Source organism: Salvelinus namaycush, chromosome 20 (assembly GCF_016432855.1).
Source record: "Salvelinus namaycush isolate Seneca chromosome 20, SaNama_1.0, whole genome shotgun sequence".
Taxonomy (NCBI): Eukaryota; Metazoa; Chordata; class Actinopteri; order Salmoniformes; family Salmonidae; genus Salvelinus; species Salvelinus namaycush.
This window is the reverse complement of record NC_052326.1, coordinates 22,125,319-22,149,036: the sequence shown is the minus strand read 5'-3', so window position 1 is coordinate 22,149,036 and position 23,718 is coordinate 22,125,319. Positions and strand designations below refer to the sequence as shown.

Sequence of the window (23,718 nt, the reverse complement as noted above, 5' to 3'; positions counted from 1 at the left end):
GACCATGCAGAAAGACCATTGAAAACCACAAACAGCTTCTCATTACAGCACAGCTACCACTGCCCACTGTCTAAATTACAGCCAGCAGCAAGACTCATATGCTGACCCCCCAAAAAGTAGCCTGCTCAAGACATCTCTATAACAATGGGGTTTTCATTGCCTTGAGCATGCTGATTAGGCCTAACCTAAAGTAAGTGAAAACTGGACGGTTAGGTATTTTAGGTAGGTGGATCAGTTTGACTTGTGAATATGAAGATATCAATTTCAATTTCTTCTACCTAAGGTGTATTTACAAATTTAAAGGAACGTTAGAGTGATCAGTGTATTATTTTCATAATGTGACCGAGGATTTCATAAAAGGGAATCCATGAAATGTAACAAAAGGTATTTTTTACACCACTATGTAGTAATCCATTCTCCATTGTAAGCTATGCGTATAGTAAACCAATAAAATACAGAATAATTCCTATTCAATCATTGAAACTATTTGCAAAGCATTCTATCTCCCAGAGAGTACCGTCTATCACGTATATACAGTACGTGTGTGTGTGAATAATCCTGAATTATTGAGCCACTTCAAGATAACATAAAGAAGAATATAAAATAATAATGGGATTGTATAGACATCTGTAATGATGCTCTCTCACTGGCACCTGAGGTTCATAGGATGCAAACCTTCCAGGCCTTACAAAAGGTATCCTCACTCTTACTGTCTTGGAGAACATGCAGGGAAACTAGGGCGTGCCAATGATTCCTTTGGTACAAAACAACCTTGAGAGCAACAGTTTTCTCTGTCAAAATGTGTAGTATTTTAATTAAAGAAAGCATAAATAAACTCAATGTACAGTAGTATTAACCTTGGAGATCACTACACTAAGTTTTTACAGCATTGGCTGAGTCCTTGTGACTTACAATGGGTACAGCACTCACTTCATTGTTTGGGAAAGTAGGAGAGATAGTGCCTCACACTGGTCAGGAGTAGATACATAAGATGGGACTGCATCAAATGTGCCATTGCTTCTGCAAATCTTGATCATATTTCCCCTCTCTGAATAGGAATCACACATCATAGAGCTTGTCTTTGTTGTATGTTCTGGATCAAAACAAGGTGATTTATAGATTCAGAACTTTTTTAAATGTCAATATAGCCAGCCATTCCATCACCAGTGACATAATTAAATGCTTACAGCCCACACAATTTTTTCCCAAGTGCAAACAAGCACAAGTTCATTACACTATCCTTTTTCTCCACATTTCTTAGCAAATTGGTTTTCTACAGTACCCAAACAAAATGATTTGTTATTGTGCAGGTAGGTAGTACAGAAGGTAATGGTGGGAGTAAGGTCAATGATTAGCTGATACTCTAGAGTTGTGAAAGTTGTTAAACGGAGTCAGTTTAGGAGGCGTTGAGGTCAGTACATACCAGAACCTACAGTGCTCTTAATCTCCCTTGATGTTTCAGGTATAGGCCTACACAGTGCAGTCAACACAGCACTGATTAGTTGATTTATATTCAAGGCTCTGTATTTGTATTTGTGTTACTACTGTACAATATACACTGTAGTACTACTGTATGATCTTGTTACTTGCATGGATACTGTACATGCATTGTTGTGCTACACAAGGAGATATAGTACACCATATGGAGGAGTCAGTTTAATCCCTTGATCATTGTTTAACCAATGGCTGTGGACTGTCTATGATGTGCTGTAGGTGATAGCCTATAAACGTGAAAGTGTTGTGTTCATGTTAGGAAGAGTGTTGGTTGTCTGTTTCCTCCCTATTGTTCACATGGAGCCATACAGAGTCAATCCTCAGGAGCATGGCCTTACATCACAGTTGTTTACACAAATTACTGCTATTTACACAGCAGAGTGAAAAGCCCCTGAGGTGGCGTCAAATCAAAGCATGCCTCAACAAACCCCTTTTACAGAAAATCCAAACATTGGCGTAAATTGTACTATATAGTGTAACGATACTTTGATCTCGTGCAAATTGGTTCCAAATGTCCAAAGGTCCCGTAACTGGCTGCGGATTACATTTTTCTCTTCAAATAAAGAAAAGTGAAAATCAAAAATCACGGTATGAGTAGGGAGCTTCACAACTACCGATGCCAAGGGCAGTAGCTCTGCATCCTGATTTTAAAGCTAATATCTGGAGGTTATGTGTTAAAATAGGAGCTTGAATTTCCTGTCAAGAGATTAACCAGCCAGAGATCATTATATCATCATGATGAAGTAAGGAAACTCCTGTAATATCATTGAAAATCCCTGCTGAACACCAGCACCGAGCAAACCTCTGACACATCTCCTCTTCACCAGCTCACTGGTGACTGAATAACCACATCCCATTATCACAACTTGAAGTTGTAATAAGACAATTGGCAAGGATATACTGTAATTCAACCCAAATCTCTCCTCTCTTTCCGCTTTTTTGTTTGTCTCTCGATCTCTCCCCCTCCCCTCGGTCTCTCTCTCTCTCTCAGGTGTACTTTAAGCGGGATGGAGAGTTGATAGAGGTGATATCCTACATCCACCCCTCAGCCGAGGACGGCGGTGGCTCAGCAGGGGTGCGGGGTGCCAGGCCACTCATCAGCAGAGACCTGGACGACACCAAGCTGCAGAGGTCCCTCTCCCTGTTGGACCCCGAGGGCCGGCCAGCCCGCATGTTCACCGAGAGCCCTGAGCGTCGTTGGACCCCGGGCCAGCACACCCAGGGTCGGCAGCAGAAGGAGCAGCCCAGCCCTGCCACGGAGATCATTCCAGAGACAGTTGTGAGCCGGGAGTTCCCTCGCTGGGTCCAGAGCACTGACCCACTCTACTACTTCAGCCACACCCACATCTCCCAGAGTGATGGCTCTGTGCTGGTGCAGGCCAGACTCACCTGGACCCTTAACCCCCAGCTGGACAATGACGCCATGTTCAGCTGTGAGGTCAAGCACCCAGCACTGTCCATGCCCATGCAGACAGAGGTCACACTGGGTGAGTACAACAGAAATATCCTACCCCTAACCCACTCCTCTCTCCTTGTTTCCCCATCGCTGTACTCAATCTCTGAGCCTCCTTATGTATCCCTCGCGAATCTACTCAGAACAACACTGATTTCCATTCGATGCTTAATTGTGTAGTGACTGACAAGGCAATTAATCGAGCTGTCTGTTGCTAAATTGAGTTAACTCACAACCGTTATTGAAGAAGTCAACCTGAATTAAGGAAGTCAAATTAGAATTTATACACAATCAGCCACGTGATGTCCTGTATTGGAGGAAGTTCTTGGAGGAGTCGATGCAGTGCTGATATGATAAACAGAAACATTAAGTTCACTGAGAAAAGAGTAAATGGTAGAGGGCAGAGTGTGGTGCAGTAAGGAGAAGCTGCTACTGCTGGTACAGGTACAAGTTACACGCTGTGTGCACACTTAATTTCCTCAGAGCACCAGCTTTCATCTCCTTCACACCTTTAGAGGGGCCTTCTCCTCCTGCTAGTGTCCCTTTCTCACCGTGGTGTGTTGATAGACATGGGGCGGCTCGAACCGCTCACACTTTAACTGTGTGAAGCTTTTGGAGTTTTGCTGTTAGAACAACAACAACAGCGGAGCTAGAAAACACTCAACCAACACAGAAGGACCAGTGTTTAGGGTCTATAAAGGATTTACCAATCATGGCTAACAAGTGCCTATGTGTCAGCAAAGAGCTAGCTCACTGCTTGAGGGCCTGCATACTGCAAATAATACACGTTCAATCTGTTTATAATTCTACCCTTGTATATTAAAGTAACTTCCCAGTGTAAATCTCACTTTTAAAAGTTCATATTCTGTTAACTCATCCAAATAATGTTATTGACTAGTCCCATATTTGTGGCCAAAGCATAAATTGTAGAAGAAAAAAAAACACACAGACCATTTAAAAATGCTTGCTATTTCCTCATAGAACAGGATGTCATCTCCTTGTGGAGGATGAGCTGGCAAATCAGCAGTTTAGAGAAGGATGACCTGGTCAATTAGATGTCTATTTGCATGATTATTTTTAATGACCTGTATACGCTCACACCATTCTGTTGTTGGGATAAGCCCACACAATTCCAACACAAAAAAGCTGCTTTTTAACATACTTAATTGCCATTTTTTGGAAGGAAAACAATTTCATAAGGATATATTGATATTATCTGTCTTCTCAAGACAGATTGCTGAAATTATGATTTTAACAGCCTCCTCTTTACTGTTGTTACATGTTGATGGTAAAAAATACTCTGGACACAGAGGGGTGTAGGCCCAGAGAAAGCCTTGCTAACTGTCAATGGCTTTCATATTTTGACAAGGTTTTTCTATGCTGTGATTCAAGCCATTAATTTACCAGTAGCTTTGTTCTTTAAAGGGATGAAAACAGCTTCTTCAGACATTCCTCCTCACCACCCTGAGAGTCGAGAACAGAAAATGTGCATTTGTTGATTTTAATTGGAGTACACTTGAAATTCAAAGCATTCATAAACCTGCTTGGAGCAGATTGAACCTGGGGTAGTATGAGTGAGAGCTGCTGTTGTTATAGAGTAGTAATAATAGCCAGTACATGTGTTGATATACTGTAGTAAATATCACGTATGGTTAGAATTGTGTCACCACTTGAAAACATTATCTCTAATATACGTATATCCTGGTTTGATGTAATAATCTAAAACTGGACACATTTTAAGTATTTCCCCCAGACGGGCCAGAACCTATCTTTTGATTATACAGTTTATTCCAGCTAATTGCTCCTGGGACCTGTCATCCACTCTTGTCCCTTGGCCCTGGCTTTCAGAGCTGTGTTTGGTGAGGAAAGGAACCCTCTGGGCACGGACGTCAATTCAACGTCTATTCCACGTTTGTTCAATATAATTTCATAGAAATTACATGGAAAGAACGTTGAATCAACCAGTGTGTGCTCAGAGGTAAGTTTTTGCACTGTCCATAAGTAATACATATTTCACTGATTTAATATCAAATCAAAGCTTATTGGTCACATACACAGATTTGAAGATACTATCGCAGGTGCAGAAAAATGTTTGTTTCGAGCTCCAACAATGTGGTAATACCAAGCAATAATAAAAATGTAAAAAACAATACACACATAATCCAGAAAAATGTAGTAATTAATTCATTAACAAATATCAGAATGAGCAATGCCAGAGACCGGAATATAAATATATATACATATAATGGTGTGTAAAGACAGTATTTTATTTATTTATTTATTTCACCTTTATTTAACCAGGTAGGCTAGTTGAGAACAAGTTCTCATTTGCAACTGCGACCTGGCCAAGATAAAGCATAGCAGTGTGAACAGACAACAACACAGAGTTACACATGGAGTAAACAATAAACAAGTCAATAACATAGTAGGGGGAAAAAAAGAAAAAAAAAGAGAATCTATATAGAATGTGTGCAAAAGGCATGAGGAGGTAGGCAATAAATAGGCCATAGGAGCGAATAATTACAATTTAGCAGATTAACACTGGGGTGATAAATCATCAGATGATCATGTGCAAATAGAGATACTGGTGTGCAAAAGAGCAGAAAAGTAAATAAATGAAAACAGTATGGGGATGAGGTAGGTAAATTGGGTGGGCTATATACCGATGGACTATGTACAGCTGCAGCGATCGGTTAGCTGCTCAGATAGCAGATGTTTAAAGTTGTTGAGGGAGATAAAAGTCTCCAACTTCAGAGATTTTTGCAATTCGTTCCAGTCGCAGGCAGCAGAGAACTGGAAGGAAAGGCGGCCAAATGAGGTTTTGGCTTTAGGGATGATCAGTGAGATACACCTGCTGGAGCGCGTACTACGGGTGGGTGTTGCCATCGTGACCAGTGAACTGAGATAAGGCGGCGCTTTACCTAGCATAGCCTTGTAGATGACCTGGAGCCAGTGGGTCTGACGACGAACATGCAGCGAGGGCCAGCCGACTAGAGCATACAGGTCGCAGTGGTGGGTGGTATAAAGTGCTTTAGTAACAAAACGGATGGCACTGTGATAAACTGCATCCAGTTTGCTGAGTAGAGTATTGGAAGCTATTTTGTAGATGACATCGCCGAAGTCGAGGATCGGTAGGATAGTCAGTTTTACTAGGGTAAGTTTGGCGGCATGAGTGAAGGAGGCTTTGTTGCGAAATAGAAAGCCGACTCTCGATTTGATTTTGGATTGGAGATGTTTGATATGAGTCTGGAAGGAGAGTTTGCAGTCTAGCCAGACACCTAGGTACTTATAGATGTCCACATATTCTAGGTCGGAACCATCCAGGGTGGTGTTGCTAGTCGGGCGTGCGGGTGCAGGCAGCGACCGGTTGAAAAGCATGCATTTGGTTTTACTAGCGTTTAAGAGCAGTTGGAGGCCACGGAAGGAGTGTTGTATGGCATTGAAGCTCGTTTAGAGGTTAGATAGCACAGTGTCCAAGGAAGGGCCAGAAGTATACAGAATGGTGTCGTCTGCGTAGAGGTGGATCAGGGAATCGCCCGCAGCAAGAGTAACATCATTGATATATACAGAGAAAAGAGTCGGTTCGAGAATTGAACCCTGTGGTACCCCCATAGAGACTGCCAGAGGACCGGACAACATGCCCTCCGATTTGACACACTGAACTCTGTCTGCGAAGTAGTTGGTGAACCAGGCAAGGTAGTCATTAGAAAAACCGAGGCTACTGAGTCTGCCGATAAGAATTTGGTGATTGACAGAGTCGAAAGCCTTGGCCAGGTCGATGAAGACGGCTGCACAGTACTGTCTTTTATCGATGGCGGTTATGATATCGTTTAGTACCTTGAGCGTGGCTGAGGTGCACCCGTGACCGGCTCGGAAACCGGATTGCACAGCGGAGAAGGTACGGTGGGATTCGAGATGGTCAGTGATCTGTTTGTTGACTTGGCTTTCGAAGACCTTAGATAGGCAGGGCAGGATGGATATAGGTCTGTAACAGTTTGGGTCCAGGGTGTCTCCCCCTTTGAAGAGGGGGATGACCGCGGCAGCTTTCCAATCCTTGGGGATCTCAGATGATACAAAGGAGAGGTTGAACAGGCTGGAAATAGGGGGTGCGACAATGGCGGCGGACAGTTTCAGAAATAGAGGGTCCAGATTGTCAAGCCCAGCTGATTTGTATGGGTCCAGGTTTTGCAGCTCTTTCAGAACATCTGCTATCTGGATTTGGGTAAAGGAGAAGCTGGGGAGGCTTGGGCGAGTAGCAGCGGGGGGGGCGGAGCTGTTGGCCAGGGTTGGAGTAGCCAGGAGGAAGGTATGGACAGTATATGAAACGAAAATGTGTGTACAGTGGTAGTTCTATAGGATCAACCATGATTGGAATACAGTATATATTAAGCAGGTAAAACAGTATATAAACATTATTAAAGTGACCAGTGTTCAATTACTATTTGCATAGGGCAGCAGTCTCTAAGGTGCAGGGTAGATTACCAGTTGATAGCCGGCTATAACAGTGACTAAGGTTCAGGGCAGGGTACTGGGCGGAGCCCGGCTAGTTTTGAGTGTTTGATGGCCTGAAAATACAGTAGAAGCTGTTTCTCAGTCTCTCGTTCCCAGTCTTGATGCACCTGTACTGTCTCCAGCCTTCTAGATGGTCCTTGATGATCTTCTTCTTGTCCTTCCCATCTACACCGGCTGCTGTAGATGTCCTGGAAGGCAGTCAGTGTGCCCCCGGTGATACGTTGGGCTGATCGCACCACCCTCTGGAGAGCCCTGCGGTTGCAGACGGTGCAATTGCCATACCAGGCGGTGATACAGCATACTCTCAATTGTGCATCTGTAAAAGTTTGTGATGGTCTTAGGGACCAAGCTGAATTTATTCAGTCTCCTGAGGTTGAAGAGGCGGCGGTGCGCCTTATTCAACACGCTGTCTGTGTGAAGGGACCATTTCAGCTTGTCAGTGATGATATTTTCCTGGCACCGCTACACCAGGGCCATCACCTCCTCACTGTAGGCTGTCCTGTCATTGTTGGTAATCAGGCCTACCACTCTTGTGTTGTCAGCAAACTTGATAATTGAGTTGGAGACATGGGAGCCAACCAGACATGGGTGAACAGGGAGTACAGGAAGGAGCTGAGCATGTACCCCTGTGGGCCTCACATGCTGAGGATCAGCGTGGCGGAGAGTTGTTGCCTACCTTCACCACTTGGGGGAGCCCATTAGGAAGTCCAGGACCCAGATACACAGGAAGGGGTTCAGACCCAGGGCCTTGAGCTAAGTGATGAGCTTGGAGGGAACTATGGTGTTGAAGGCTGAGCTGTAGTCGATGAACAGGATTCTTACATAGGTATTTCTCATGTGCAGGTGGGATAGGGCAGTGTGCTGTGCAATGGCGATTATGTCTTCCATGGATCTGTTGGGGAGATATGCAAATTGTAGTTTGTTTAGGGTGTTGGCTAAGGTGGAAGTGATAGTCCTTACCTATCCTCGCAAAGCACCTTATGATGACCAAAGTCAGTGCTACGGGGCTATAGTCATTTAGTTAAGTTACCTTCACTATCTTGGGTACAGGAACAACGGTGGACATCTTGAAGCAAGTGGGTACAAAAGACTGGGATATTAAAAGATTGAATATGTCTGTAATTAGGCTGGGGTGGTATCCAGATGATCATATTGTCATATTGGTCTTCTCTCATCCCGGGATTTACGGTTTTATCGGCTAGCACACAAGGTGGTGCTAAAAACAAGAAAATCCCATTGGGCCTCTATTCCCATAATGCTAACAAAATTAGCACAAACCAATAGCAAAATTACATAGACGTTGTTAGCTAAATGCTAATGACCGAAAACTAACATAAACTAATTGCAAAGTCAAGCAAATACAGCTCATAAAGTAATACAAGCATAGCTAATAGCTACCGATTGTCATTTTTGTTGTGTGGACATTTACAAGCGAAAGGGAACTAGAGAAATTGTGCAAATTAACAAAGTTATGATGCTTTTCTGAAGGAAAGGAGCAGAGGGGAAAAGCTAGTAGGAAGAAATTACAACTGTACAGATAACTCATCCAGAGCTCTTTGACTTCTGTTAGAAATCCATTATAAGATATCTGATGGCAAACATTTAGTAGTGAATTGCATACAAGTGTAACTTCATCACCGCACAACAGAAATTCGCCGATAGATACAGAACGCTATGGACTCACCATCTCCCGCTTTCTCCCATTGTGCTATAACAAACAAACACGTGACTGGCTCAACTGTTCTGGGGAACTACGGTAAGCTTTATAATGTAGTGTATTGCACAAGTTGACTACAGGTATTTACTTATGAAGTAGCTACTAATATTCAAATTTATAGAAAATCTTTGAAGAAATAGTTTTGACTATATTGAAAAACCATCGCGTGTTTTTTTCCAAATACCCCGGTATACGGTATATACTGTATACCGCTCAAGCATATCCATGAACACTCCAGCCAGCTGGTCTGCAAATGCTTTTAGGACAAGGCTTGGGTTAACATGCTTAAATTAGTTACTCTTATCTGACACGGAAAATGAGAGCACACAGTCCTAGTGACCGTCGGGGGCCCGCGTTGACGGCTCTATGTTGTTTGTCTCGAAGCGGGCGAAGGTGTTTAGCTCATCCGGGAGCGAGGCGTCAGTGTGGCTGGCTTTCCATTTATAATCCGTGAATGTCTGGACTCCCTGTCACATACAGTACCAGTCAAAAGTTTGGACACACCTACTCATTCAAGGGTTTTTCTTTATTTTGAATATTTTCTACATTGTAGAATAATAGTGAAGAGAACAAAAACAATTAAATAACACATGGAATCATGTAGTAACCAAAAAAAGTGTTAAACAAAGTAGCCACCCTTTGCCTTGATGACAGCTTTGCACACTCTCGGCCTTCTCTTAACTAGCTTCATGAGGTAGTCACCTGGAAGGCATTTCAATTAATAACAGGTGTGCTTTTTTTAAAGTGAAAACGTGGAAAGTGAATTTCTTTCCTTCTTAATGTGTTTGAGCCAATCAGTTGTGTTCTGACAAGGTAGGGGTGGTATACAGAAGATAACCTGACTTGGTAAAACACTAAGTCAATATTATGGCAAGAATAGCTCAAATATGCAAAGAGAAACGACAGTCTAATATTACTTTAAGACATGATGGTCAGTCAATATTGGAAAAAATTCAAGAACTGTTTCGGTTTCAAAAAGTTGCAAGCTCTTAGATGAAACTGGCTCTCTTGAGGACTGCCACTGGAAAGGAATACCCAGAGTTACCTCTGCTGCAGAGGATAAGTTCATTATAGTTAACTGCACCTCAGATTGCAGCCCAAATAAATGCTTCACAGAGTTCAAGTAACAGACACATCTCAACATCAACTGTTCAGAGGACACCGGATGATTTAAAAAAAAAATTTATTTATTTTTTATTTAACTAGGCAAGTCATTTAAGAATAAATTCTAATTTTCAATGACGGCCTAGAAACAATGGGTTAACTGCCTTGTTCAGAGGCAGAACGACAGATTTTTACCTTGTCAGCTCAGGGATTCAATCTTGCAACCTTTCGGTTACTAGTCCAACGCTCTAACCACTAGGCTACATGCCAACCTGGATCAGGCCTTCATGGTCGAATTTCTGCAAAGAAACCACTACTAAAGGCCACCAATAATAAGAAGAGACTTGCTTGGGCCAAGAAACACTAGCAATGGACATTGGACCGGTGGAAATCTGTCCTTTGGTCTGATGAGTTCAAGTTTGTGTCAAATTTGTGTCTTTGTGTGACGCAGAGTAGGTGAACGGATGATCTCTGCATGTGTGATTCCCCCCATGAAGTGTGGAGGAGGAGGTGTGATGGTGTGTGGGTGATTTGCTGAGGACGCTGTCTCTGATTTATTTAGATTTCAAGGCATACTTAACAAGCATGGCTACAACAGCATTCTGCAGTGATACGCCATCCCATCTGGTTTGCACTTAGTGGGACTATCATTTGTTTTCAACAGAACAATGACCCAAAACACACCTCCAGGCTGTGTAAGGGCTATTTGACCAAGAAGGAGAGTGATGGAGTGCTGCATCAGATGACCTGGCCTCCACAATCACCCGACCTCAACCCAATTGAGATGGTTTGGGATGAGTTGGACTGCAGAGTGAAGGAAAAGCAGACAAAAAGTTCTTAGCATATGTGGGAACTCCTTCAAGACTGTTGGAAAAGCATTCCTCATGAAGCTTTTTGAGAGAATGCCAAGAGTCATCAAGGCAAAGGGTGGCTACTTTGAAGAATCAAAATATAAAATATATTTTGATTTGTTTAACACTTTTTGGGTTCCTACATGATTCCGTATGTGTTATTTCATAGTTTTGACGTCTTCACTATTATTTTACAATGTAGAAAAAAGTACAAATAAAGAAAAACCCTGGAATGAGTAGGTGTGTCCAAACTTTTGACTGGTTATGTACTTTATGTAAGCCGTTGAAATGCGACTCCACTTTGTCCTTGTACTGTCGTTTTGCCTCTTTGATTGTCTTACAGAGGTTGTAGCTGGTCTGTTTGTCTGTTTGACACATCCATGCTCCCAGTTACCTGTTTTTGGTTAAATACGCTTTCAGTTTTGCGGAAATGCTGCCATCTATCCACAGTTTTTGCTTTGGTTCTAATCGTCACAGTGTGAACAACATACTCTATGCACTTCCTGATGAACTCCGTCACCAAGTCAGTTTATATGTCGATCCTATTCTCAGAGGCGACCTGGAACATTTTCCTATTACACGTGATTGAAACAATCTTGAAGCATAGATTCCAATTGGTCAGCACAGTCCCCTAAAACACTCTTGTACGTTCTTGAACAGCTTTTGAGGTGCCTTTGCTCCAGTTTGGTGGGTGTGGCGAGGTGTGGCTTGAAACAATGAATGACATAAAGGGCAGTGACCACGCTAACAGCGTTTCCCAACCCGCAACCCAAACCCTTCTTGTTTTTCAACTGGTCGTTCATTACAGTACTCTTTCCATTCAATTGAACATTCCAGAACATAAAAACTTACTGAATGCCCTGTTTAAGTTTCTTTCTATAGGTGGGGAGGACCAGAGTGGAGGCGTGATCTGATTTGCCGAAGGGAGGGTGGGGAGGGCCTTATGTAACGCTCACGGAAGTGAGTATAGCAATGATCCAGGATCCTTGTTGTGCGTGTAGCACAGGAGATGTCTTGATAGAATTTCTGTAGCGTTTTCCTAAGATTTTGTTTATTAAAGTCCCCAGATGCAATAAGTGTGGCCTCAGGATATGCAGTTTCCAGTTTTCACAGTTCAGTGTAAGCTTGGGGGAAATATACACGGCAGTGACGATGACCAAAGACAATTCTCTCAGGAGGTAATGCAGTCGGCATATGTTGATGAGGTATTCCAGATCGGTAGAACAAAAGGATTTGAGTTCCTGTACGTTACCACAATCACACCATGAGTTGATAATCATGAAACAAACCCCTCCACCTTTCTTTTGCCTGGAGAGTTCTTTCTTCCTGTTGATCCGCATGACGGATGGAGAACCTCGCTGGCTGAATGGACAGGAACAATTTATCCGGAAAGAGCCATGATTCCGTAAAACAGAGTATGTTACAGTCCTTGATGTCTTTCTGGAAGGACATCCTTGCCCTGGACTCGTCTACTTTATTGTCCAGGGACCGAACATTAGCGAATAATGTACTCGGAAGCAGTGTATGGTATGCACACTGAATGAGACAGAGCGACATTCTGGCAACTGACCAATGTTGTATTACATATCATGAATATTAACAAGCTGCTCTGTGCTCGCCTTACAAATTGATTTGGGATGGGGCCTTGGGAGCTTCTCAGAATGGGCCACACCTCTGTGAGTTTCTTGCCTGGGTCTCACCATTCACCTCAGTTCCAGAATTCATTAACTCAGTGCATCTGAATAATTAAAGGACTGTACTCCTTTTATTTGCATGTTCTATTATTCAGCAGCATGAAAAGACTGGAGGAATTATTTCATATACGATGCTGAAATATGATCCATGCCTGCGTCCACCAGTCATTTCTTCGCCAGACCGTGATAATCACAGAGCAGATGTTCTATTTCAGGAGGGCTGGTGTAACGTTTGAGAGTGTCTGTCTGTGTGTTGGTGTTTGTGGTGCGTGTGCGTGCATGCATGCATCTGTGCGTGCGTCTCTATGTTCACCTGCGTCTCATCTCCATATTTATCACACTTTCATCTTGGTATTGTAAGGAGTCCAGTGCAGGCTGCGGGTTGGATGTGTGAGATGAATGATAGTGTTGGATTGATGATGACCCAATGATCCCACAGTCAGCCCTTTTCAATTGTTTGTTCTGTCTTTGCTCTCTCTTCCACATAGTGAAACCACTCTGTATTTAAGCAATAAGGCACAAGGGGATGTGGTATATGGCCAATATACCACCGCTAAGGGCTGTTCTAAAGCACGACGCATTGCGGAGTGCCAGGACACAGCCCTTAGCTGTGTTATATTGGCCATATACCACAAACCCCCGGTTACCAGCGTAATTAGAAAAATAATACATGCTTTGTCATACCAGTGGCATACTGTCTAATATACCACGACTGTCAGCCAATCAGCATTCAGTGTTCGAACCACCCAGTTTATAAGTGTGTACATTCATCAATCTGACTCCATTATTAGGTGAATAAATGCAACAAGTCCTGTGCGAATCCTTGCATCACCGACTCAGTATGACTATAATGAACATGTGTCTATCTTGCACCGTTGTGCAATTATTAAGAGGCTCGATACAAATAGCTAATCCTGGCAACCAATGTTCTAGCATTAATTTATTGAGTCAAGTAGATCAGGGATGTGAAGGTGGAACCCAAGCATATGCTATGTGTAGTGTAAATAACAACTACCTTTAGACCTACTAAATTATGACTGTAAAGTCAATCAAATAATCACTCTGTAAAATTAGGAATATATTTACTCAATTCAACTAATTGGATGTATTAGTCATGAAATAATTAACACTCAAACAATTACAGTGTACATGAAATACATTATGCGTTACAGAATAACAGAGTAAATTACTATCAACTAAACAAGATTTAACGTGGTTACACATGTCTTCAATTCAGAATAATCTCTAAGAGAAAAAAATGTGTGTCTGATACACACACAAGCTTGCTAACAAGTCCTCAAAGTATAAGTGAATTCACTGCCCTTTTAACCAAATTCAAGCAGTGCATACCAATCTTGGCAGTTTCCTAGTGAAAACAAAAGGCAGGAGCAACACATCCAGATTATAATCTAATAAACTACATTTGAATGTTATGACCAGACAACAGGAATGTGCCTGATAACCAGTCAACCCAAAATATATCAACCAGAAAACATACAATGCAATGAGACATAGAAATTTTGCAGCTCTTTACGAGCTCTTGAAACAAACTAAACACAACAATTTAATTCACACAGTAACATTAATTTCACCAATTCAAGTTTTTAGCAGTCCTGGCATTAGTGACCCCAGGACTTCCGTGGGAACGTCTAGTCCTGGAGATTGCCACAGCGAAGGTATGGCTCTCTCCTGTGAGATGCAAATATACAACTATCCATCCGGACAATGCCAAATTGAATCAACACGCCAGGCTAGTTACTAGACACCTCTTCGTCACTGGCCTTCATCATCGTTCACATTTGTTCACTCTTTCTATTTGATCAACTACAGTAATCCCCCGTTTGGAACCTTTGTGTTGTGAAATAACAGCATTGAACCAGTATTATAGTTACCACAAGCAGGCTCGCCAAGACGCATGTGTGATACACCAAGTCCCAGGTGTATACGTATTTGGCCAAGGCAGTGGAGGCACCAGCTTGGCTTGCATGAACTGCTCATCCATGGCAATTACAGTCCTGGTGCTCTCCTCATAGAAGGTATAGTCCCACCAGGGAGGAACGTCAGTCTTTAGAGGTACTCTGCATAGAATGCTCAGCTGTCCCATCGTGGAATCCTCCATCACCTCCATCAGAAGGTGTGGGTTAGCTGGACAGGTCAGGCCCATCATCGGAGTCAGTTTGCAAATTCGATGAATCCCCACTCTTTGTGAAAGACTTGGAAAGCATTACAAATAGCAATACAGTGAAAGTACACACTTCAACTTGCTAACATTCTGCAATGTATGAGAAATACAAATGACGCACTAAATGTCTCATGACAAGAGTTATGAATAAAGTTTCCCTATCATTAATATAGAATATAGCCAACAAAATTATCCCATCAATTATCTGACCCAAACGGAGGACGAGTTAGTGGACACAAGATCTGGATGGACAAAAGGAAACAAGCAAAAAACAAGCACAACAAAAAACCATACCATCCAGCATCATTGCAAATAACAATTCAAACAATATATGGTGATGAACAATTATTCCTCCCCCCCCCTTTGAGAGGGATGAGTTTGGAACAAATGAGAACACTCTAAAACAATCCGTATAGTGTTGAGCAAATGGTAACATACATTTTGTAAATTCAACTTTTCATCAGTCGCCACACCTCTTCTAGCATCAGTGACCCCAGTACTTCCGTGCTAATGTTTCGTCCTGGACATTGCCACGGCGAAGGTGTGGCTCCCTCCTGTGAGATGCATATATACAGCCATCCATACGGATAATGCCAAATTGAATTAACATGCCAAGCTAGTCGCATCTTTATCACTGGCTTTTATAATCATTCACATTTCTTCACTCACTATTTTTCGACTACAACTCAACCAGACAATGCTGCAGGTTCTCTGTCTATTTCTGAGTTATCGACAGTCATCCAAATCTGTAGAGTCAGAGGCCTGCTGATGTTTGGCTGAATCACAAAGCACACCTGATGCAGAGAGCGCTGTTGTTTACTGAGAGCACAGTGTGTCCACTGACCCATCCCACAGTGCTAACAGTTCAAGGCTGACCAGTGAGGAGGTTGGGTTGCTGGTCAACATCTTGGGAGACTAGGGCTTATTTCCCTGTGAAGCCAGGGCACTCCCAGGTGCCGCAGTATGTCAGTCACATTGCATGCTGTTCTAATCAAAGGTGATGACGTTGGACGCCAACTGTCGTTGTTGGAGTGGGTCCCAGAAATTAGCTATCATCCTCTCAATGGTACCAGCAAGCACTGTGACGCCAGTACTGAAAATACCTTTCGGACGGGAAGTGGGAGGTGGGAAGCAGGCAGTGGAGCAATCACACTCCCCAGGTAACTGGATAAGTGATATCTTCATCATGGACTTGAGACCACTTATAGTGTAATACTGTAATTTTGATGTGTGTGATGAGCTTGATTCAATGTCAAATCTTTCATTTAGGGCTGATAATTGATATGTCTACTTTAGGCCTAACTCAATACAAGTGCTGGACTATAGTTTCCCCAGTTCTGTCCAGTTCTTTCAGATAATTGTTTTTCCACATTTAGGTAGCCTGACTTAGATGCATTTAATTTCAACATTCGACCTCCCGGGTGGCGCAGTGGTCTAAGTGCTAGCTGCGCCACCAGAGTCTCTGGGTTCGCGCCCAGGCTGGGCTGGGTTCGCGCCCAGGCTCTGTCGCAGCCGGCCGCAACCGGGAGGTCCGTGGGGCGACGCACAATTGGCATAGCGTCGTCCGGGTTAGGGAGGGTTTGGCCGGTAGGGATATCCTTGTCTCAGTATGTAAAAATGTAATAAAATGTATGCACTCTACTGTAAGTCGCTCTGGATAAGAGCGTCTGCTAAATTACTAAAATGTAAAATGTAACTGTAGGGAGTCATTGTTGTCATTGAGTTATGTATTGACAAGCTTCTCTCTTGTCTTGCATCTATCTCACCACTCTGTGCTCTACGAGGTAACGCCACAATCTGATTCACATCTCTGGAAGAGAGTAACAGAAGTAGAAGGAAGGAGATCCTGTTATCTAAAAGGGTCACCTGACTTGATATACTGTACATTGAACAAAAATATAAAGGTAACATGCAACCATTTCAATGATTTTACTGAGTTACAGTTCATATAAGGAAAGCAGTCAATTGAAATAAATTCATCAGCCACTAATTTATGGACTTCTCATGACCGGGAATACAGATATGCATCTGTTGGTCACAGATAACTTTTTTTTAAAGTAGGGGTGTGGATCAGAAAACCAGTCAGTATTTGGTGTGACGGCCATTTGCCTCATGCTCATCCCCTTTGCATAGATTTGATCAGGCTGTTGATTGTGGCCTGTGGAGTGTTGTCCCACTCCTCTTCAATGGCTGTGCGAAGTTGCTGTATATTGGCAGGAACTGGAACACACGTCAATCCAGAGCATCCCAAACATGCTCAGGCCAGAACTGGGAAATGTTCAGCTTCCAGGAATTGTGTACAGATCCTTGCGACATAGTGACCTGCATTACCGTGCTGAAACATGAGATGATGACTGCGGATGAATGGCACGACAATGGGTCTCAGGATCTCGTCACTGTATCTTTGTGCATTCAAATTGCCAAAAATGCAATTGCGTTCGTTGTCTTTAGCTTATGCCTGCACATACCATAACCCAACCGCCACCATGGGGAACTCTGTTCACAACGTTGACTTCAGAAAACCACTCGCCCACACGATGCCATCGGCACGTTATCGTTGAAACTGGGATTCATCTGTGAAGAGCACTTTAGTGAGCATTTGCCCACAGAAGTCAGTTACAATGCCAAAATGCAGTCAGGTCAAGACCCTGTTGAGGACAACAAACAAGCAGATTAGTTTCCCTGAGACAGTTTCTGACAGTTTGTGCAGAAATTCTTTGGTTGTGCAAACTCACAGTTCCATCAGTACTCAGACGATCCCGCAGGTGAAGAAGCCAGATGTGGAGGTCCTGGGCTGGCGTTGTTACATGTGGTCTGCAGTTGTGAGGCCGGTTGGACGTACTGAAAAATTCTCTAAAACGACGTTGGAAGCGATTTATGGTCGAGAAATGAACATTAACATTTAATCCCTGCAGTCAGCATGCCAATTGCACTCTCACTCATAACTTGAGACATCTGTGGCATTGTGTTGTGTGACAAAACTGCACATTTTAGAGTGGCATTTTATTGTCCCCAGCACAAGGTATCTTGGCAGAGGAGAAATGCTCACAAACAGGGATGTAAATAAATTTGTGCCAAAAAAGGTAGAGAAATAAGCTTTTTGTTAGTTTTTCTGGGATTCTTTATTTCAGCTCATGAAACATGAGACCAACACTTTACATATTGCGTTTATATTTTTGTTCAGATATTTTCAAATGTGATGGAGGATCTCCTAATCCATTAGCCAGATGCAGGGTAAGAATCAGTGTCTGCCCAAGAAAAGGCATGCTTCATTAGTTCCGGCCGACGCTTTGTGACGTGATTTATGGGTGGAATTTAGGTCATTTATCTGTTTATTTATTTATTTATTTTAGTTTCACTCATCAATTGAAACAAGCACATTGTGATTTATATTGAGAAGAGTGAATTTGATTCATTGTAAGGTTCCTGAATAACTAGATGTTGGCGTGCATATCTGACCTATTTAGGATTCCCCTCGTCCAACCAAATCTCATTACTTGTATTTGGTTCATTGTCTAACATACGGGATCAGAAAGCGTGCTATATGGTTATCTAGAGGGAAATTGTCAGTCAACTGAAGCGATGCAGAACCAGTTTATGCAGGCCCAATTTAAGCCCCTACGACTACCACATCACCACAGAATTACAATGTGTCCTCCTGCTACAATGCTGTATAGTACATCACTAAGGTTGCATAGTTTAATCTTAAATGGATGAAATTCAATCTTAAAGCTGCAATATGTATATTTTTGGGAGACCTGATCAAATTCACATAGAAATGTGAGGTATAGATCTTACTGAAAGCAAGTCTAAGAAGCGGTAGATATGTTCTATGTACGCTATTTCCATGCTTCCCGTTCTTAAGTTTTGTTTTTGAGTCTTTTACTTTCAGTTTTGTACTCCAGCTTCAAACAGCTGAAAATACAACATCTTTGGTTATTGAACAGATATTTCACAGCAGTTTAGATGGTACAATGAGTCTCTACAAGTGTTTCCCAAACACTGTTTAGTTTTTTTCCCTAGCACTACACATCTGACTCAAATAATCAAAGCTTGATTATTTCTGCATATTGCACCTTTAAATCATATGCAAATCATTCAACGTCTTCATTCAATCTCTGCTCCATACATAATCCATATAGGCCCCTCTGAAAGTGAACAAAATGAAAGCTTCCCTGTCCCTTCTCCTGAAACTCCCATTGTTTCAGTATTAACCTAATGGATACCATCTGGGGGCTCCGTCTGTGCTAAGACAAGGGAATTAGTTCTCTCGCTGCCACCACACTCCTACTGGTGCACTCCCATTCTCCTCCAGTAATGACTGTCTATCCAATTTAGTCCCCTCTCTCTCCAAGGGGTAATAAATCTGCAGTGGCCCTAGCTGTGGATGAAAGGACATGGAGGTCCCAACCCTCTCGCACCATGACCTTAATTGACAGGAAATTGTATTCGCCTCGCTCTCCCCTTCTTCCCTCCAAACAAAATAGGTGCCTCCTGTATTTACTTGACATGCCACTGGGTTGACACTTCTTTTCTCTTCTTTTCTCTTTTCTTTCTCTTTCTCTCTCTCTCCCAGCGGCTCCTAAGGGCCCCAAGCTTTTCATGACCCCCACCAGGGCAAAGGTAGGGGATACGGTGCGCATCACCGTGCAAGGATTCCAGGTAGGCGCTGGGGTTCCTGGGGTAAGTGCATGGGGGTTTATGAAACCGGAGGGCCATGTTCAGTTTGGGATAGGAGGGGACAGGGGAGATGTGCAGTTAAGCCTGTCGAGTTTTCTGATATAGTGACCATTCTTACAGGGTGAGGGATATACCATACGTCTTCTCGGTCTAAGGCTAGCATACTGTTTCTTGTTTGGAAAAAATCATAAGTGCACTATTGGAAAAAGTGACGTGTTAGAATTTTTGGGGAATTGTTTTATCTTCTCACATTTATTTTTTCACTGTTGGGTTCTGACTATGCCTCAAGGCAATAAACTATTTCAATGAAAAATAAATAACCCATTCAAAATCTGTTTGTTTATGGATAGCTCCAATTCTCTGATGTTTTTTATTTTCTTAAGTCTATCTCCTTAAGGCATGCATCTCAAGCTAGCTGTTAGAGGATTGCTCAGCAGAGCAGAGTTCGGGTTTGTACCTGCTAGAGCATTCCAGTCAGGAGATTGTTCTTGTGTAACTATCATCCTCTGCCCCCAAAAATGATATGTTTCCAGTAGTAGCTGATCCCCATCTCAGTGACAGGAATAGGGATGACACAGTGTTGGCGCTGCCTGCTAGAGCCAGCCAGGTGGAGAGTGCAAGGCAAATTCTGATAGGCCATGCTAATGGACCAGCACACCAATCACCTTTGTTACTTTTCATGCACTGCTTCATGAATTTCTGGGCATGATAGCACTGTGTTTTTATAAAGTGTTTGTTTTTCATTGCTTTATTCTGGTTTGCTACTTTCAATCTAATAATGGCACTTATTCGGTGCCTTAGGTTTAGTGTAGCAGTTTAGAGTCTGGGCAGATGTATATGACTATCTCCACCCACTAATGTCATATTATTTGAAGATCTCCTTTGAATAGTGTTAAGAATGGTCACTATAAACAGGCTTGACTGGGACATACAGCCAATTGGGCCCTTCGGAAACAAACATCTGTGCATGGAGATTCATCCCAAAGAAAATCTCCCTTATCCTTCACTGGACCAAGGCTCTAGGGTTTCACTAGTAGATATGATTTAGTGCTAAGACATATACCTCTCTTGCCTTCTCATAGTGTGATAAAAAAGATATCAGTATCCCCTACGGTTTATAATATCAGAATTATACATAATCACACAGGGTAGGCTTTTAGTTTTCTTTCCACTTGATATGCTTTGTCCCCACTCTGTATTAATCCATATGAAGATAAGAAAGGCCCTGATGCTTTTATTGGAGCTGTCTTTTTCATTTAGGCTCTGTAATGCCGTTGGGGATATGTGATAGGACCTTTCATGTTTTTTATCTTGATATAACCTTATGCCATGACTGTCCCTGATCAACAAACTACTTTCATTTCACCATGTGAATTCTTTGGTTTCAGAACTCTTTTCAGGGCAGTCATTTTTAAAGGTTACACAAATCACACTAGCTTAGTCAGAATGATGACACACCAGCTCCTTAAGGCATACATTCAGTTCATTAAAGCATTTCTACAGTATGGGTCACACAGTGACAAGAGTCAAGTCGTGGTATTTTCTTTAAGGCCCTGTGCAGTCAAAAATGTGATTTATCTGTGTTTATATACATTTTCAATTGTGAAATGATAATAATGTCCTTGTAGTGTGCGAGCTGTTTGAAAAGACCACCTGAAATGTCAGCCTGTTTTGGTGGGATGGAGTTTTGGCCTGCCTGGTGACGTCACAAGGCGGTAAATTAGTTAATAGACCAATAAGAAAGAGAGTTTCAAACTTCTGCCTATAACAGCTAGTTTTCAGTTTTCCACTCCCCACTCAGACCACTTTCAAACAGTCCTAGCTAAATTCTTGCTTGAGAAACTGCTCTTGCTAATAAGCAATTTTTTGTTTGTTTTTGACCATTTTGATAAAAAATAATCACAGTAATGTACTTAATTGTTACCCTGAAATTATTTGATATTGAGATAAACACGGTTGCATTGGGCCTTTAAAAGGGCTGGGAGGTCACATTTCAAAATGGTAAAAGAAAATCTAGTCAGATTAGCAATAGTTTATCTCAATGGAATTTCATTCTGTTGCATCACACTTCAGGAATAGACATCTATCTTTTTCTGGCCTTTCGCTCAAGATGTATGACAGCAACATACTTGGCCCTCAGCCCTGCAGTATAAACTAGATGAAACTGGGTTCCCTAGCTGGATTCACAGAAACAGAAGAAACGCCTATCCTTCTTTGACAATGTGTGAAGTGATCATAATTCCTGATGGTGTGTTGTTCCCTTTGAATAACATTTGAGCGCCACAACCCCTCATTGCACTTTACTACTAAACGCCCTCTCCTTCCCTACTGACATGTTCTCCAGCTGTCTTGATTTTAATAACATGTCTGTATCCAGCAGATGGCAGAAAAGACATCCAGAGGAGTACAGCAGGAAGGCTTCTTCCCTCAGAGGGAGAATTATATGACATTTTGAAAAGGGGAATATTTTGAAACTGGGAAATTTCTTGAGAGGCATGAGAATCTGAAAACATTTGTAAATGTAAATCAAATCATATTTATTTGTCACATGCTTCGTAGGTGTAGACTAACAGTGAAATGCTTACTTAGGGGTCCTTTTCCCAACAATGCAGAGCAAAAGATAAAGATTAAAAAATAAAGATTAAAACAAATTTAAAAAATGGTAACACAGGAATAAATACATAGTAAATAACGAATAACAATAAGGAGTAAAAATAACAAGGCTATATACAGGGAGTACCAGTACTGAGTCGATGTGCAGGGGAATGAGGTAATTGAGGTAGCTACTGTATGTACATATAGTAGTAGTAAGTGACTAGGCAACAGGATAGATAATAGTCAGCAGCAGCGTCTGTGGTGATTTTAAAAGTGTGTTTGTGTGAGTGTGTGTGTGGCGTCAGTATGTAGTGTTGATTATTAATTCATACTGCTAATGTACCATTGCATTAGGGGGGAATTGAGCTTGTATTATTCATGTAGCCTTTGCTCTTAATCTCTTGACTGGGACTTAAACTTTTCCCCCTCTTGTCCAACCCTCCTTCACACACACTGGGGTGGTCTGTTAATAGAATGAGGTGTTCCCTGAGCCCCTCTTCACCTGGACCCGGGTCGGGGGCCGTCTGCTTGACGGGAGTGCCGAGCGGGATGGGAAGGAGCTGATTCTGGAGCGAGTGCCAGCCGAACTCAACGGCTCCATGTACCGCTGCACGGCCCAGAATCCTCTGGGCTCCACGGACACGCACACTCGCCTCATCGTCTTTGGTATGTGTCCAAACTCATTACCATATTCTGTCATCCTAGAGGGCATTGCAGAGAATCACAAATGTAGTACTTGTTCTTGTTCATGGTATGTTGTATTCCCACTAGTCAAAGGAATATCCTCATTCAAATTTCAAACACCATTAAATTTGTGTTTCAACTGTTAATATTATGCATCCACATACTCTGAAGTATTAAGCAATGCATTTATGTAAAAAATATATATTTATGTGCCCATTTTTAGATATTAATTATCAATGCGAACTAAGTGCATGAGTAATAAGTGATTGTATCACTAAATGACTCAGCAATGCCTCTAGTACAAAGCCTGATTTATGCAAGTGAGTAATGCCCCTCATGTGGGTGAGTAGAAATCCAACAGCCATGGGAATCCCACAAGCAGCATGTAATGTATCCATTCTCTCCAACACTGACTACTAATAATCACATGAAAGGCCCATAATAGAATAAATGATCTTTGTTGTTGACAGTGTCATCTCTTTGTTCAACGACCCACCTTGAGCAAGCTAGATCAGTCTTTTCATGATGTGCTGCTATTTATCGCAGTTCCAAAGTCCTGAGTTTGATTTAGTTGATGTGGGAGTTGGCTTGCTTGCTGACTCTATTACTGCTGTATGTCCTGCTGCCCTGGTGTGTTTACCCTTGGGCCCTGTGGAATGACAGCATCCTGCGGGAGAACTTCATCAGAGGCCTGTCAATCATGGCTGCTCTGTTTTAATCAAAACCGCTGCAACGAGGATGAAGGTCTTCTC

At 42.3% G+C, this 23,718-nt stretch overlaps 1 protein-coding gene across 1 annotated transcript in view; it reads left to right on the top strand.

Annotated features, from left to right (window-relative positions):
• Window positions 1-23,718, top strand: part of igsf21a (immunoglobin superfamily, member 21a) — a 279,462-nt gene that overhangs the window by 247,084 nt on the left and 8,660 nt on the right. The window contains exons 6-8 of the mRNA XM_039016801.1: window positions 2,486-2,981; window positions 19,584-19,669; window positions 22,756-22,948. Of these exons, the coding sequence (XP_038872729.1) occupies window positions 2,486-2,981; window positions 19,584-19,669; window positions 22,756-22,948 (775 nt within the window). The remainder of the gene's footprint in view (window positions 1-2,485; window positions 2,982-19,583; window positions 19,670-22,755; window positions 22,949-23,718) is intronic.